Here is a 15,688-nt window from a genome sequence, read left to right as displayed (position 1 = left end):
AAGGGGTGGTCACGTCGATGGTTGAGGTAGCCCGCCGAGCAAAGTGCACTCGCGTCGTCGAGAGCCTCCTCGACATCGACCCGTCCTACCAGAAGATCACTCAAGCTGTGGATTCAATGTCCAAGATGTGACTGGCTCGATGGGTCCGATATCATGTCACCTCCGGGTTTCTGTTTAGGGCTTTTGGTCCGTAGTGCTTGACTCACGTGAGGAGGGCCTATGTCATCGCCTGGGCGCCTGTTGGCACCATTGCGCGCCAAAGCAGAAACACGGTGCACGCTCGCTCCGCTTTCGCGAGCAAGGAAATTGCCATGCTGACATATCGCGCGATGCGTCATGTCACTACATGCAAGCTTCCAGTTGTGCAATGTACTCCTATGTACTCATCCTTCATTTGCACTTTCGCACGTCCTATCAGGCAGGGGTCGCACGGGCTGCTCTGCCTTTACCCCTATGAGTTTGACAGCTGCGTACAGTCCCCCCCCCAAGTCAGGGTGCCTGGTGTTGTTCGGACTCTCTTTGTAAGATCCGTACACCCCATAGACGCTAGGCACCCGAACCAGAGGGGGGAACTGTACTGACAGTGGCCAAAAACGAGTGCCAGGCCCACACGGATGAACGGCACCTCTTATGACGTATCGTCACTCACCACGGATAAGTATTGCGAGGCTCGAGTAGGACGCCAGCCTAGCCGATTATGCGCCGAGTTGAACAAACGGCTGCGGGTTCGAGCATAGCGTAGGTTTCACTTCCCGGCCAGCTGTTAGTTCCGTTCAACGGTGCAGGAGGATCTGCGGCCTACCTGCAGGCTGCGGAACGTGCCATGACTTGGCGCGCAAGAACCTCGGCCTCCACGCGAAGCGCTAACGGTTTGGGCGTCAGCAATTTGGAGACGCGGAGATGAACTCGACGGTGCGGTGCGCGTTTAGGAATGCCAACTCCATCGAGCGAGGAAAGAAGCCACTTGACTGTCTTGACACTGCTGATCTGGAGCTCAACTACACCCATGGATTCCACGCGCAGCCAAAGCGGTAGTGAGCGCATTCCAGCTTGCCCAGGTGGTAAGATGTTTGCGACCTGGAGTATCAGCCTCGACGAGACATGGTGAGACGATTGTCTTGTCGGGCGTGCAAGGATTAGCGACGGAACATTGTCACTGTCGCCGAACACGATCTGTCGCTTGCAGGTGCTGCAATACCACGCCTGTGCCACATCAGGCCATGTAGACGGAGAAGGACGGCGACTGGTGCCGGACAAACGAGAAGAGCCAGCAGCCGATCGTAGTGGTAATTTCCAAGGCTGCCCACGAGCTGGTGGGTCACCAACTCCCAGTGCGTTGCCCGCTGGCTATCAGTCTTCTCGTGAGCTGCGTCTCGAGATGCTCCACAGCGCCCCATCCCGAGTGCATCTCGCTTTCGAACATCTCATTCGGCGGCGCCAAAGTCATCGCGGTCTTGAGTTACCATGCATCATGCTACAACTCGCAACCAGTTCTGAAATGCTGATGATACCTGTCTTCTCGTACCCTCTCCTCCAGCCATATGATATTTGGAGAGTTGACTTTGCGTATATATCCTGATGCCAACAGTATACAGCAAAGGCAGGCTCTCATTGCCTTTCCATTTACGTCTCTTACTTTCAATCAATATTTCAAGGTTTGCCTGCAGACAATGGCACCAACCACCAGATCCGGATCTGGATCTGGATCAAGTCCAATCCCAAACAGCCATGCACGACACAGCTTGGCTTCTCAACCTGTCAACGATTCAGTCCAAAGTCATGGTAGCCGACGCGATGTACCACAGGTGCATTCTCCCGCCGTAGACAACGTGCCAATAGTCCACAACACCCCTGCACTCCATGTACAGCGCATGCTCCATGTCCGTATTCCACGAAAGGCCACCGTCATGCCCAACCGATTGCTGGAGGAGCGAATCATAGCGCCACAAAAGCAAAAGAATCAGAAGCGATACCAGGGCCTGGTGACCAAGCACAAGTACCGACTCGGCTCGCCAAGGTTTAGGATCTCGAGGCGCATTAGAGACCCAGAGTGCTGGGAAGTGCTTACGCGAGATACTGAAGTTGTGGGTCCTAAAGGGTGTTGGGTTGCGAAAGGAACGCCGACTTTGGAACGCCCGTTCGGGAGTGCTGCCAACGCGTACCGCGTATACCACGTCGATCGCAAATGTCTCAACGAGAAGCTGAAAGGCGAGGTAGCATACACCCACCTTGCTATGAATGTCATGGGCTTCAGGTGGGCGCTCAAGTTCACGACGATAGTGGGAGATGTGCCCCAGCAGTTCGAAGTGTCACATCTTTGCGGTCACTCGCATTGTTATCGGCCGTCCCACCTGGTGCTTGACTCACATCAAGTCAACTTGCGACGATCGCGATGCTCTGGCCATGGCTGTACCCATGCACGCGGACGCGGCCAGAAATGCTTCGGCCACGAGGAATGTCCTGAGTTCTGCCCGGAGCGTTTGAAAGAGGTGGAGCGGCAGTTGAAGCGAGATGGCCACCGGCCTGACAAGTTCGACTATGCAGAGATAGTGGAGTAGTGGAGGCACGCACGCACGCCACTGATATGTCTGAAACACCGCATGTATCGTTACCTTGTTGTTGATCTACTCTGCATTAGAATCAATATCGTTCGCAGCCGCACCGAAGGCAATCCCTTACTGAATCACCTCATACAAGAAAAAAACTGAACAGGTCTGCAGACTACATTGACCCAAATCTTTGCAAAGTAGGTGACCTAACGTCAACGTAGGCTCCAGGCTGTTCAGTTTTTTCCTAGGTTGGCGTGGAATGTTGAAGCCAATTGCATGTTGCCTCCAAGCAGTAGCCCAAGCACGGATAGCTTCAGGAGAGACTTGCTAGCCGAGAACATCCCGTCCCCTGCCAATGCTGCAGTGCTGGAACCTGTGTGGCTTGGCTATCACAGTCCGACGCACGGTAAGTTCCTGAAGGGCCGATATTAGCATGGCGGCGTGACGCATTGTGTAGGTAAGCAGCCATGATATATAACGCGTGTCCGGCCACGTACGATCAATGAAAGCCAGTTCCCTCTTGATTCGTATTTTTCTGCGTCACCACTTATCACTTCAACCTCAATCTTATTGCCGAACACGTCAGCCATGCCTGGCCCCCCAAAGTCCCTCCGAGGACCTCATATTCCCGAGGGCGAGGGCATGGCCGGGGGAAAACCCACACTCGACAACCTGCCCTTACTTCGCTTTGGGATGTTGCCATCCAAGGTGATTGAACAAGTCAAGAAGTTGGTAAAGCGTCTGTCAAAGGTCAAAGAGAAACACGTGTGGCTGGAGAGATATCTCATCGACGCGAAGTTCAACCACATCAGTTTCGAGCCTGTGTTCGAGCGGCCCGACCGGGCCAAGGAGATGCGACATTTGCATCGAGCACCGAGCGACTTTGGCACGAAGCATGCGCATCTCTTCCCAAAGCTGTCACCATGTGAGACGCGACAGTACCAGGCGTTGAAATGGGTCGCTATGCACAGCGAGACGCACCTGTGGATGGAGGATAAGGCGTGGTCCTATCTCGAGGACAACTTTACCGAGGTAAATGGCGGGTGCTGGGTTGCAAATGAGACGGCATGCTATGATTATCCGTTTGGCTTTCGCTCAAAAGAATACCCTATGAAGCACGTTACAGTAAGTACTTCATTTTCAATGTAAATGACGAAACTATACTAACTTTGCATTTCTACCAGACCGATGTGGATGATGTGGATATAGCTTACAAGGTGTTCTCGATGATTGTTTGCGGGTATGGGGATTTCGTGCAATACTGCACTATGAACCATGCTCGTCCGGGCTATCTTCGTTGGGATATATCACACCTGTGCGGACACAGCCACTGCGTCCGCCCATCTCATCTCGTCATCGAGCTTCATCTCGAGAATTTGGCTAGACAGCTGTGTGAGGGCAACGAGCGGTGCCGTTGCGGCGACAACCTAGGTACACCTGGCTATGGGTTTCGTTGCCTAGGACATCGGAGCTGTCCGGACAATTGCCCAGAGCGTGTGCGGCGATTGATCAAATTACAGCAGAAGCTGATGGGGTGGAAGAAGTGGATTCGCGACAAAAAGATTCGCGACAAAAAGATTCACGACAAAAAGATTCACGACAAAAAGATTCGCGAGAAACCCCCCAGCATACTTCGCCACCGGGTGACCAAGACGAGAGATTACGCATTGCGCCTGCGAGATGCGCTTGAAGCTGCGGAGGCCGCGAGGAGGAAGGCCGAAGAGATGGAGTAAGTTGCGACACCAGTGATGGAAAGGATTTGTGGGCAGAATAGTTCCCTTTCTCTTTGTATTATTACACAATTCATGCAAGCTATCCAAAATCTCCTCACGATCCTCCAACGTCCAAGTCCGCCGTGAAGTCTTTCCGAATCGTCAAATTTTCAAAGGTTTCCTGATTTTCGATGACCAGGCCTTGTTCGTTGGCCAGATGCAACAAACAAATAAAGCAGTAGCTTGTGGAGATATCAGCCAGGGTTTGTTTTGGGTAAACGGCCTGTAGGCTGTTGACAACGTCAGTAAAGGTCAACGAACCATCCACGGCCTTGTTTGCTGGATCGTCGGCAACATTGGGCTGAGGAGGCGCAGAAATCTGATGGTTGTGAGCTTGCGAGTCAGATGAAGACGGCTAGATACAACTTACGCCATCGAACCCGATACCCCGCCAGAGTTCGTCCTTTAGTCTTTTCACGTCCACCTTCTTTGCGACCCTTGCGTACTGGACGTATTCAGGCCGAAATCGTCGGCTTTGCGTCACTAGCTGAGCACCGAATGCGTCGGTCTGCGAACCCGGTTGCATGCCGTCGAGTGGTAGTGTAGCTTCAGGTGCGTCAGGCGGCGGCGAGAAGTGATCGCGCGCATCTGCAAACACATCGTCATCGTCGAGAGGGCCACTAGGTATCTGGAGACCATCATCCTGGAAAAAGTCGGCGTCGTAGTTTCCCTGTGCATCGTCACCGTCGCCTTCTTGACCCTGGTGAGCCCAGTATGCTTCGTCCACGCGTGCTGAATCTCCATGGAGTGCATGTGCACGGCGTCCTCCCTTGCGTGAGCCCATACGCGCCTTGGGTTTAAGGAAAAGACGCAGCAGCTGTTTGGAGTTGAAGTGCTTGTCGTCTGGGAGAAGGTTGCGCGACCTGGACTTCCATTGTGCTTTGGGTAGAGATATCGCGGAGTTGGATGTCGCAGGCGTGTAGAGCACATCTGCTAGTGTCTGCGTCATTGGAGCTGTGAAGTCGATCTCGAATGGCTCCCTTTCCTTCCGTTTCGTCGCCGGTGCTGTCTTTGCGGAATGCTTGACGCGTGAGATGCGCCAATGCTCAGGCCCTGCCCAGCTCTTCTTAAGAGCTTGGTCAAAATAGCTAAGGATGTTCTCTTGTTCTTGGTCGCGGCCGTGCATCATGGACACGCCATACTGAGCGTCGGCACTGTCTGTGTTCTCGTCGCCATTCAGGTCCATGGTGTGGATGCGAGCTTGTGGATGCTGGATAGCCTCACGAGCCCAGATCTCCCCGCCTTCGCCAAAGCCCGTCTCTGGAGGCAGATCAAACCCGCCCATATTCAGGTCATGATCGTCGTCAAATTCCATGGGGTTATCGTCGCCGAGAAAAAGACCTGATTGGCTGCCTGCGTTGTCGTCTCCGTGCTTGGCTCCGTCTTCACCGGAGGAGTTGTCAGCAGCCTTGAGGAAGGGAAGGTCCATAGAGCCATTCACATCGCCGAGATCGAACGTCTTCATCGACGGACACACGTCTTGCCGGTCGAGCTGGGAAAGATCGTGGAAGTACTTGGCAGTCAGGCCGGATATGTCAACATCGATGGCGTCGGGGGCCAGTTGATGGTCATGAGTGGAGAGTGAATCTTGGGTGGCGGCATCGTTGGCGTCATCGCTGCTGTCGAAGACAATCCTGCCGCTCCCGTCTATAGCCAGGTGGTTAAGAAGGAGTCCTTTGGCCCCGCCCTCGTCAAAGTCGGCCGAGGCTTTTTTGAAGAGCGGATCAACCGAGAACTCGAGCTCCATCTTCTTGTTCTGCAGTTGGGCAAAGGACGACGCGAGCGTGGCTTCTGCAGAGCGAGCAGCCCTCTTCTTGCGCTTCTTCTGGCCATGCTCTCCGGCTTCAGCCTCCTCGCCGTCGCCCTCGTCCTCGTCGCTCCCATCGGCATCGTCGCCGTGTCCTCTCCGCTTCTTGCCCACATTCTCGGCGAGTCCGCTGAGCAGCTTGCCCGTGTCGGTCGCAACGCTGTCGACTCTGCTGGTGTAGATCTTGACGCAGCCGTCTAGCGTGCAGCTAGCCTTCTGGAAGTTGACGCCGTCGCCCTCTTTGAGCAGGGACATTTCGTGGAAGTAGTCGATGAGGGCGAAGTTCCACGAGTTGTTCGCGTTGATTTTCTGAGCGGGGCGTTAGCTTGGAGCAGCGACGACGGGCGTGCGCATGCCTACGTTGTCCGTCGCCATCTTCATCCATTCCTCGAAGTTGGCCAGCAGGGGCATAATGTGGGTGCCCGGTGTAACAGCTGTGCCAGTAACATCGGGCATGTCGTCGCCATCTTGCGACGGGGTGCGTGGCGTGTCGTGGGCGGCGGCAAGCGACACGCGGCGGCGTCCGGGAGTCGCAGTCGTAGTCGAGGCGCGCATCGAGTCGCGCTGGGCCTGTTGGTGCGCATGGCGGCGGGCGGCCTTTTCCTGGCGGTCGTCGTTGAGCGGCACTCTGCGGGCGACGGGTTAGCCTAGCAATGCGCCCGCGCGGAGCGTTGGGGCCTACCTGACAGGCGTCTTCTGGGGCGAGGCGGCCGTGGTATACTTGGTGGAGCGCGCCATGTTGGGCGATGGGTGTGGTGCTGCAACAGCGGTTCTGGCGTCGATGCCATGTTGCTGTTGTTTGTTTGGGCGCCACAGTTGCCCCGCCGCTATCACCAGACAGGCAGCGGCAGCACCGCCACGCGCTAGCGCAGTGGCGGCATTTCCCCGGACTAGCTAGCCCAAACGCTTCACGCACCGCCCTCCGCTGGCTCGTCGCCCGCTGTGCCTTCACGCCTCGCACCGTCTAAAACCCGTCTTCTCCTCGACTCCTCAACCAACATGCCTCGCCCATGGACGACCTGACCATCCTCGCCCACGCCCAGCGGTTGCGCCGCCCCCGCTACTCGGCGCGCCCCTTCGCCCTCACCATCCTCGCCATATCCCTCATTTCGCTGCTGGCATGGGCCCGGTCGCAAGCCCCAGCCGGGCGTGCTCTGCACACGAGGGGGGCCGTCTCGACCAAGGACGCCGAGTGCCGCCTCGTCCACCATGCGCTGGACCAATGCGACTTTGTGCGCGCAAACTGCCCCGATGAGGAGGCTGGCGTCATGTCCTACCTCGCCCTCTACTACTGCCGCCTCCCACACGCGAAGCCCGTCGCTTTTGTCCTGCTGACGCTCTGGCTCGCCCTCCTCTTCAGCACCATTGGCATTGCCGCAAGCGACTTCTTCTGCATCAACCTCAACACCATAGCGCGCATGCTGGGCATGAGCGAGAGCCTGGCCGGCGTGACCCTGCTCGCCTTTGGCAACGGCAGCCCCGATGTCTTCTCCACCTTTGCCGCCTTCCGCACCCACGCTGCCAGTCTGGCTGTCGGCGAGCTTATCGGTGCTGCCTGCTTCATCACCGCTGTCGTCTCGGGCTCCATGGCCCTGATCCGCCCCTTCCAGGTTGCGCGCAAAAGCTTTGTCCGTGACGTCGGCTTCTTTCTTGTTGCTGCTGCCTTTAGCATGGGCTTCATTGTCGACGGCAAACTCCACCTGTGGGAGTCCGTTAGCATGGTGGCCTTCTACATCTTCTACGTCGCCTTTGTTGTGGCCTGGCACTGGTGGCTCAACCTACGGAAAGCCCGACGCGCGCGAGCAGCCGCTATTAGGAGCCACTACGTAACACCCGGCGGTGAAGAGGAGGAGTTTCCAGAGTACCACGACGACGAAATCAGCGCTGCTTCTGCGACCCCTGCGTACGGCGCCTCCGCTGACGACTTTTCCATGCTCGAACGCGCAGGAGGCGACAATACGATACATGACGATGACAACGAGGAGGAACGTGAGCGCTGGATGGGCGAGTTGACCAACAATATGCGCGTCAACCGCCCAAGCGTGTCGCGGCGCAACACCCATACCCCGATCCGACCCAGTTTAGTAGGAGCTTTGGAGTTCCGAGCCGTGCTTTCCTCACTGCAAAAGTCGCGCAACATCCAGTCTATGCCAATCAGCCTGCGACGGTATTCCGACGACCCTACCTACACTACTGCCCAGCAGCAATCCTACATCGGACAGACTACAGGTCCAGCGACTCGGCCTCCATTCGACCTGCCTTCTTCCGCCTCCAACATCTCCACCTCACCCCACCTGAGCCGACCGAATCTCGAGATCCAGCAGAGTCTAGGCAACCGAGCGCGAGCTGTCTCCACCAATGACATTGACAATGTCCAACTACAGCCAAGCACCCTGCAAGGACAATGCGTGCCTGACATAACACTTGCGTCTGCCACTCCCCGCGAGCGCAACGGATTGTTGGAAGCGCCGCCCTCACCAACTATCTCGTTATCTTCGCCAGTCTCCCGCTCTTCTAGAGCCCCGAGTCCTACGGCACCGAGAGATAGGCTGCTTTCACCCAACAATTTGGCGCCTCCAGGTGCCGAGGATGGAGCGCCCCTTCGTGTAGTCCTGCCTTCGCCGAATCTACGATCAAGCCCGGCATCAAACTCCGGCCATAGCCGCGAACAGCCTAGTCTGAAGCTGGCCGTACCAGATGCGACTTCCCCACCCATACCATTCCCGCCTTACACCGATTACCCTTGGTCAGCACAGTCCACTTCCAGACCTCAGAGTCTACGTCCGCCTTCGCCAAGTGTGTCACTCGAATCTACCTACTTCCCACGAGATTCCTTTGGGCAGCTCGAACCAACAAAAGTTCCCACGTGGTGGCCCTCGGCACTCCTACCGACCCCGCATAGTCTGGTTGCTACCCTCTTTCCCACTTTGACCAACTGGCGTGACAAGAACGTTTTCGATAAGCTTTTGGGGCTAGTCGCAAGTCTGCCTGTATTCCTGCTTACTATAACGCTTCCGGTGGTCGAGCCGCAAAAAGACGAGAACGACGGAGGCCATGCCCAGCTTTCCCTGGATCTCGGTATGCCACACGCAGCTACACCCGGTGATGCAAGCATGAGATCGCAAACTCCCAGTGTATCCCTTGTCTTGCCACGAGACGACCCCACCATTTCGGGCCTGTCGAACTCGAAATCATCTACGAGCCTTCCTCGACAGCTGGACGGTGGATCCTTCAGCACCACCACCAGCCAACCACCGCAAGTGTACATAACAAGTTCCGACAACGTAGCGCAATCGCCCGAGCAGCTCCCGGCAACCTCAACATCCATCGGGCCAGCGCAATGGAACCGCTGGCTGGTGATCGTCCAGATCTTTACGGCGCCCTTTTTCTTGGTACTAGTCGTCTGGGTAAATGTCGAACCCGACAACCCAGTTGTGTTGCTTCGCCACTCGCTTTACAGCATGCTTGTCTCACTCTGCCTTCTTGTCTTCCTCCTCTTGACCACTGCCTCGAATCAAGCACCCAATTGGCGGCCCGCGTTGTGCTTTCTTGGATTTGCCGTTGCCATTGCATGGATTAGCACTATTGCCAATGAAGTTGTCGGTGTTTTGCGTACCTTGGGCGTTATTCTCAACATGTCCGACGCGATTCTCGGCTTGACCATCTTCGCAGTTGGCAATTCGCTTGGTGATCTTGTCGCCGACATCACTGTTGCGCGGCTCGGGTTTCCTATCATGGCACTTTCAGCCTGCTTCGGTGGCCCAATGCTTAATATCCTGCTCGGCGTAGGCCTCAGTGGATGTTACATGATCATCACCAAGGGCGAGCACCGCCATGAGAAGCACCCAGACCAGTCGGTTCATTTCAGACCTTACCACATTGCCGTGAGTACCACCTTGGTCATTTCCGGAGGCACTCTGCTCGTGACGCTAGCTGGACTTCTCCTTGCAGTGCCTTTGCGCAAGTGGCGAATGGACAAGAGAATTGGGTGGAGTTTAGTCGCGTTGTGGTTGGTTAGCACCACTCTTAATGTAGCTGTAGAAGTTCTAGGTTACAGCAGCAATGTTAGCTAAATATTGTTTTTTCTTATATACAATCCACAGCAGCTATACACTATATCGACTGTGATTTCTTGGGTAGAAAGACTTGTTGGAAGATGGACGCAGACGTCTAGTCCAAGTTCCGCCAAGCTTACATGTGTCTATCATGATTATGCACTTCTAGCCTGCCTTGTTCGGATCGATACCTGTGTTCGGGCTCGCCAACACTTGTTCCAGGTGCGTCAGAAATGACGTCGTGGCTGCATACTCTTGCCGTCTCATTTTCCCCACCATGAAAACTGATACATACATGTCCACTTTGCCTGCATTCACATTCGGAATCCTGTTACCTGCACACGCAATCGTCGTTTCGCCCATCACGTACGTTAAATATGGGCTGTCGTCAGTCATCGCTTCGCGTATCCAGCGACGAAAACAATGGTAACCGTAACAATACCAACTGTACAGGTTGCGAGGATTGTAGGTTTGAAACCATGTCTCGAGAAGAACAACACTGACTTTTCCCCCTCACATTCAGGCCAGAACTGCACGGATTGCAAAGGTCAGGCTACTTTTGCATTCGTACACTCGCCACTCTTGGAAGTTTTGACAGACTTCGAGCATTTGCTAACCAGAATATAGACTGCACGGGGTGTCGAAATTGCACCGACTGCAATGATAGTAGCAGCTGCCACAACTGTACCGGATGTGATAATTGTGAAGACTGTAGCAATTGTGTAGATTGCAACGACTGCACAAAGTAAGTGGCGCATTCTGCGTATGAAGCAATGCGATAGACGGAAAGACTGACGGCGATAGTTGCTCCAACTGTACCGATTGCACGGGTCTCAAGGACGCGCATAATGAAACAGGCGTACACAAGTAATTTGGAAGTGATGATAAACTTTGTAAGCGGACGTCTGGGGCCAGTAGTCTTGTACATGTCTTGCGAGTGATGGCAATAAACCTCATCTTTACAGTGTCCCAAGACCAACACTTGGACTAAACCGGCATGCACTCTATTCAACCCACGTCTTTTGCTTCCGCGTCTCCTTGCATATGGCAAAAGATTGGGACTCAAATTCAATCCAGAATAAGTTTGAGTGTATAATTTGGAGCGCTGCTACTTCCAATTTCACGACTAGCATTGTGAGAAGGCTCCAAAGTGTTTGCTAACGTTGCGCATGCACTAATGCATCACACTGTTCTGTAACAGCAACACATCACCAACAGTATTAAATTGCCTCGCCGAAGTTCTCTTGTTCAAGCTTGCAGTACTACTACCTACAAGACCGTCGAAAAAAATGAAGTCATTCAAGGACTTGATCTCAAAACGAGGCCAGAAAAAGACGGCAAGTCTACCAGGTGATGATCTTGTGCCGCACCTTGTGCGAAAATACGGCCATGGTCGGAAGGGTAATCAAGCCTCAAAGCCGCTGCCATACAAGATACTGATCGAGAAATTTGACCGTTCAGATGTGCCGAACATTGTGCTTTGGCCGCCGACACCTCCACCGAATGGGATGAAAATAGAAGATCTTCTGTTCGAACGATCAGGGTCTTACTTTGTTCTGCGCGAGAAAACAGAAAAGATAGAAGCTCGAAGTACACGCGCAGTCATTGGGCGCCTCCAGGTACCTGCCCGGCACAAGACAGAAATCTGCAACTACAAAGACGTGCGGGCATCTAGACAAGACGAGAACGCTCTGGACGAAACAGGAACCCAGAACGCACATTTAGATGATATGTGTCGAGCCGATTACTGTGCCTTCGTGGCAGGGTTAGATAAGATTCTCTAGGATGTAGTGCAGAACGCTTAGGTTGTTACATGTCATTTTGTCCTGATACGGAATTGCACACCATTAAAAAAGTCCGACATAGTTCGAAACAAGAACTGTCCCCTTCGACTTCACAGTCTTTGCGTAGTTTAAAAGCATGTAGCAGTGACTGCCCTCCACCGTCTACGTATGTACTATTTGTTCTTGATTGTCTGCGCTTCCCGACAAGAACTCCCTTCCCAAAGGCTTGTTGAAACCAGAAAGGCTAATTGACCCCAGTCGTGGAAAAATTGTCAAAATAAACGCAGCGCAGAACTGCACATGGTATAGAGCAAGAAGAGATGTACAGCGTGATTGTTCTATATAAGATAGAGGAAGCCCTGTATTTATATTACTAGGGCGACATTAGTGAGTGAACCAAATGATAGGGTCTTAACCAACAAATAGTGAACACAGTGACGCGTAGAAAGCTGATTCCCATGCGCTCTAAAACGAGACTAATGCCTACGGAAATAACAAAGCAAGCTCTGATAACCCTACATAAGTCTGTCTAGGCGTTTTAAATATTTGTATGCTTCAAAATCTTCGTGGTAGTGCGCCTTAATAAGCTTGTGTCTTTTCGGTAGATATAGCTCTATCCCGCTCGTCGCACTAGTTGTTGTTAGTACGACGTAACAAAGCTCTCTAACATGCAACTATATAGCTTCCTTTAATAATGGCAATGCTAGATGGCATTGTCAGCGTCTTAAGTAACTGCTCATTATACCTCTTAAAGATGATAATGGAGTACTGTCGAAAAGCACGACTTAATAGGAGAACCTGTGAAGAGACTCTACATAACCTAAAAAAAAAAGAACTACTGTAGTATGTGTGGAGTAGAAAACAGGCACACTTCGAAGAGTCACGGCGCCGGAATAGCATGGGGTAGTAGGAGCTAGGGCGATGCAATGTGTTTGATGATATACACCTGCTAGCATGTGCGAAGACGTAGTTATAGCTGCGGTGTCTATCTGAAGTCATTGCATGTATGAAGATCAGAAGTCTCCGCCAAGGTCAAACGCCCAGAAGTCAGGAAATGACCAGCCGCTCATATCTGACTGTATGTCCTGTAGTGAATCGAATGGTCCATACGTTTCTTTCGTACTATTACTTGTGTTGGCTTCTACGCAAACCCCATCTAGTGACGTGGTAGGTGTACTCTCAGCGGTCATTGACGTCGAGACGATCTCTTCCCTAGTACTCATGGTACTGCGAAGGGAAGACGCCAAGCGACTCAGGGGATCTTGTTGTAGAGCTAGTACTCTGAAAGCCAACGAGGTAAACCAGTCGAGCGTTTTGTGACATCTTGAAAGTACGTCATCGTTAATGTTGTTGATGTAGGCTATGGATGTAGCAGGTGATGGAGGAGGTAGCATGCCTACTGCAGCAGACATGCTGTGCATACGAGAACCAAAATCAGCGAATTCTTGCTGTGAATTGTTGACACAAGAACTTACAGCCAGCATTCCATGTATCCTGTACCAAGCCGGAAGACCTTGATCTCAAATATCTGTCTCGTTCGCTCTAGGATGTCCATCGAAGATATACATAGTGTTCTTGCAAGGAACGACTCCTGCGGTAGTGCCGTGAGATACAGGTCTAGACATGTATCGGAGGCTGCCAAGCGCCGTGGCCTACTCAGGTCTGCAAAATGAGTGTGATGGTCTGCACTGTGATTCGTAGAATCAGTTGCAGGGGTACGGGACGATTTAACTTTTCGAAGAGTGCAGTTGTGGTAGACAATCTGCGAAAGTGTCAGACCAGCTCTGATGACGTCGTTGCGGAAGTTGTTCAGCGCTAGAACGCCTCTTGATAGCAGGCGATCGTGCGTGGTGACCAAAGAGCTGCACGTTTCTACACAAGTTGTGAACGAGTATAAGTAGCGATTGTCTGTGCAGGCTAGTCTGGCGTAGGCCTTGTGCACCAATAAGAGATACTGTCGCAACTGCAACTGGAGGAGTGCGGAAGGTACGAGTGCGCGATCATCGTTCCAGACGGGTAGTGCGGCCAATGCAGAGCGGATCCGTGCATCGTAGTGCAGCACGTCGTCGTAATCGAGAGCACTGGAAGGGGTGTTTAACACTTGCGTCAAATGGATACGGAGTGGAAGTGACTTTGTAGTTGCGATGAGGTACGAAGCTGATGTGAAGTTCTCGTCGGACTGCACGGTGTCAGTCTCACAGGGAACGCTTTCTTCCGAGGTTCGTTTCTACATACCGCCGGCATGTGCTGCATATCTGGCGAAAAGGATTCATCGCCAAGATTATCAGGGATAGGCGAGTCCCAGTATAGTCCGGAGAGCGAAGATTGAATGCCACTCTCAACGGACGACTGGAGCTCCAGCTCCATGACGGTAATCCACAGACGCTTCCTCATTTGCTCATCGAAAGCTGTCATCGTACCATGTCCGAGCAGAGAGGGATCACGGTGTAGACCAGATGCAAGGGAGAGTCGCAGTAGGTCACCCGATGCGACCCAGTCTTGCTTCAGGCGCACGCAATTGACACGCTTCGCGAGTAACGACAGGCACTGTAGCTGGAACAAAGCTAAAGTAACCCGCTTGCGCGGCTGATCAGCGATCCAGCTGTCGCATAAATTAATAAGCTCGTGAGCCGCTTGCCTGTCGGCAGTCGTGTCACCAACAAACACATCATCTTTCGGGTTAAGGCACTTCGTGGCTGCGACGAGCAAGACGAGCAAGACGGCGAAGCTCACCGGTCCCTTTCCGTCCCGATATGATTCCCAGTAACCTCGATAATCCTCCCAGAACGACGGCCCGTGCAGGATTCTATAACTTGTTTCCCACGTTTGGAAGTAGAGAGCCGCCTGCGTATCAACTATGCTCTTCTCCGGAAGGATAGCGAGTATTTCAGAGTCGATGTCAGAGCATCTAGTGGCCTGCCTCTTCGCAGACTTCTTCCTCTGATCGCGAAAGGCTTTGAAGTCGGTTTTGACACGCATGATGGAGTGATCGACGGTCAAAGCCTCTCGCGTAAAAGCTTGTAGCTCGTGATACTTAGTGGTGGTCAGTTTCTATCACGTTGACGTCAGGCTTGGGACTGTACCGTGGAGATCATGCTCATGATACTCGTTGCGCCGTTGAACTGGGATCTGAAACCCTTTCCTCTGAACATGATTTCCTCTGTGATCTTGGGTTCATGGGGCACAAACTCCCCATATTGCGGGGGATTACCACCGCCATTTCGATTGATGAGTTTCTGTTCCAGAATGGCAATTCGTCTCTCTTGTGTTTTGAGTTTTCGTTGTAATGCATTCGATGCGTCCGAGGAGGGCTCGCTCTCGACTGGCAGCTCTGTAAGCGCAAGAGACGCAGCGCCCCTGTCACGGTGGGACTCTTGAAGTAGCCGGGGGTCATATGTACACTCGTGACCTCTGTCGTTTTTCTGACATCGGCCACATACTGGGAAGACGCGATCACACTTCATCTTGCGGTTGCGACAAGCGTAGCACGACAACACTTTGCGCTTCTTGCTCGTGCGTCGCTGCGACAAGCCATCGTGACCTTCTGGGGATTCCTCGCGAGACCTGTCGCTAATCCACTCGGCGCCGGGAGCGGACATGGCATATGACGGATGGCAACTAGGGACTGCGATGCGCGTTGACAATGGCGAAACAGCTGGAGGTCGGACAAGGCGGAGATCAGGTGGAGATGAGGCAATGGGTTGGAGCGCACAGACTCGGA

General features: G+C 53.4%; 4 protein-coding genes across 4 annotated transcripts; 3 read left to right on the top strand and 1 right to left on the bottom strand.

The window, feature by feature from the left end:
* Nucleotides 1–1,907: 1,907 nt before the first annotated feature.
* Nucleotides 1,908–2,558, top strand: J4E85_005119 (uncharacterized protein; the record flags this gene model as incomplete). The annotated part of the gene is made up of 2 exons (XM_051469369.1): nt 1,908–2,279; nt 2,436–2,558. The coding sequence occupies 2 exons, from the start codon at nt 1,908–1,910 to the stop codon at nt 2,556–2,558; spliced, it is 495 nt and encodes a 164-aa protein (XP_051326200.1).
* Nucleotides 2,559–3,137: 579 nt separating this feature from the next.
* On the top strand, nt 3,138–4,282 carry J4E85_005118 (uncharacterized protein; the record flags this gene model as incomplete). The annotated part of the gene is made up of 2 exons (XM_051469368.1): nt 3,138–3,674; nt 4,070–4,282. 2 exons carry the CDS (start codon nt 3,138–3,140, stop codon nt 4,280–4,282), a joined length of 750 nt encoding a protein of 249 aa, XP_051326199.1.
* A 2,856-nt stretch (nt 4,283–7,138) lies between these two features.
* Nucleotides 7,139–10,201, top strand: J4E85_005117 (uncharacterized protein; the record flags this gene model as incomplete). Its single annotated transcript, XM_051469367.1, has 1 exon — nt 7,139–10,201. One exon carries the CDS (start codon nt 7,139–7,141, stop codon nt 10,199–10,201), a length of 3,063 nt encoding a protein of 1,020 aa, XP_051326198.1.
* Nucleotides 10,202–13,623: 3,422 nt separating this feature from the next.
* On the bottom strand, nt 13,624–15,566 carry J4E85_005116 (uncharacterized protein; the record flags this gene model as incomplete). The annotated part of the gene is made up of 4 exons (XM_051469366.1): nt 13,624–13,650; nt 13,700–14,146; nt 14,203–15,000; nt 15,051–15,566. The coding sequence occupies 4 exons, from the start codon at nt 15,564–15,566 to the stop codon at nt 13,624–13,626; spliced, it is 1,788 nt and encodes a 595-aa protein (XP_051326197.1).
* Nucleotides 15,567–15,688: the final 122 nt, after the last annotated feature.

This window comes from Alternaria conjuncta, assembly GCF_024043145.1.
Source record: "Alternaria conjuncta strain BMP 0040 chromosome Unknown scaffold_7, whole genome shotgun sequence".
Lineage (NCBI taxonomy): Eukaryota > Fungi > Ascomycota > Dothideomycetes > Pleosporales > Pleosporaceae > Alternaria > Alternaria conjuncta.
Note: the sequence above shows the minus strand (reverse complement) of the source record. Positions and strands in the feature narration are given on the sequence as shown.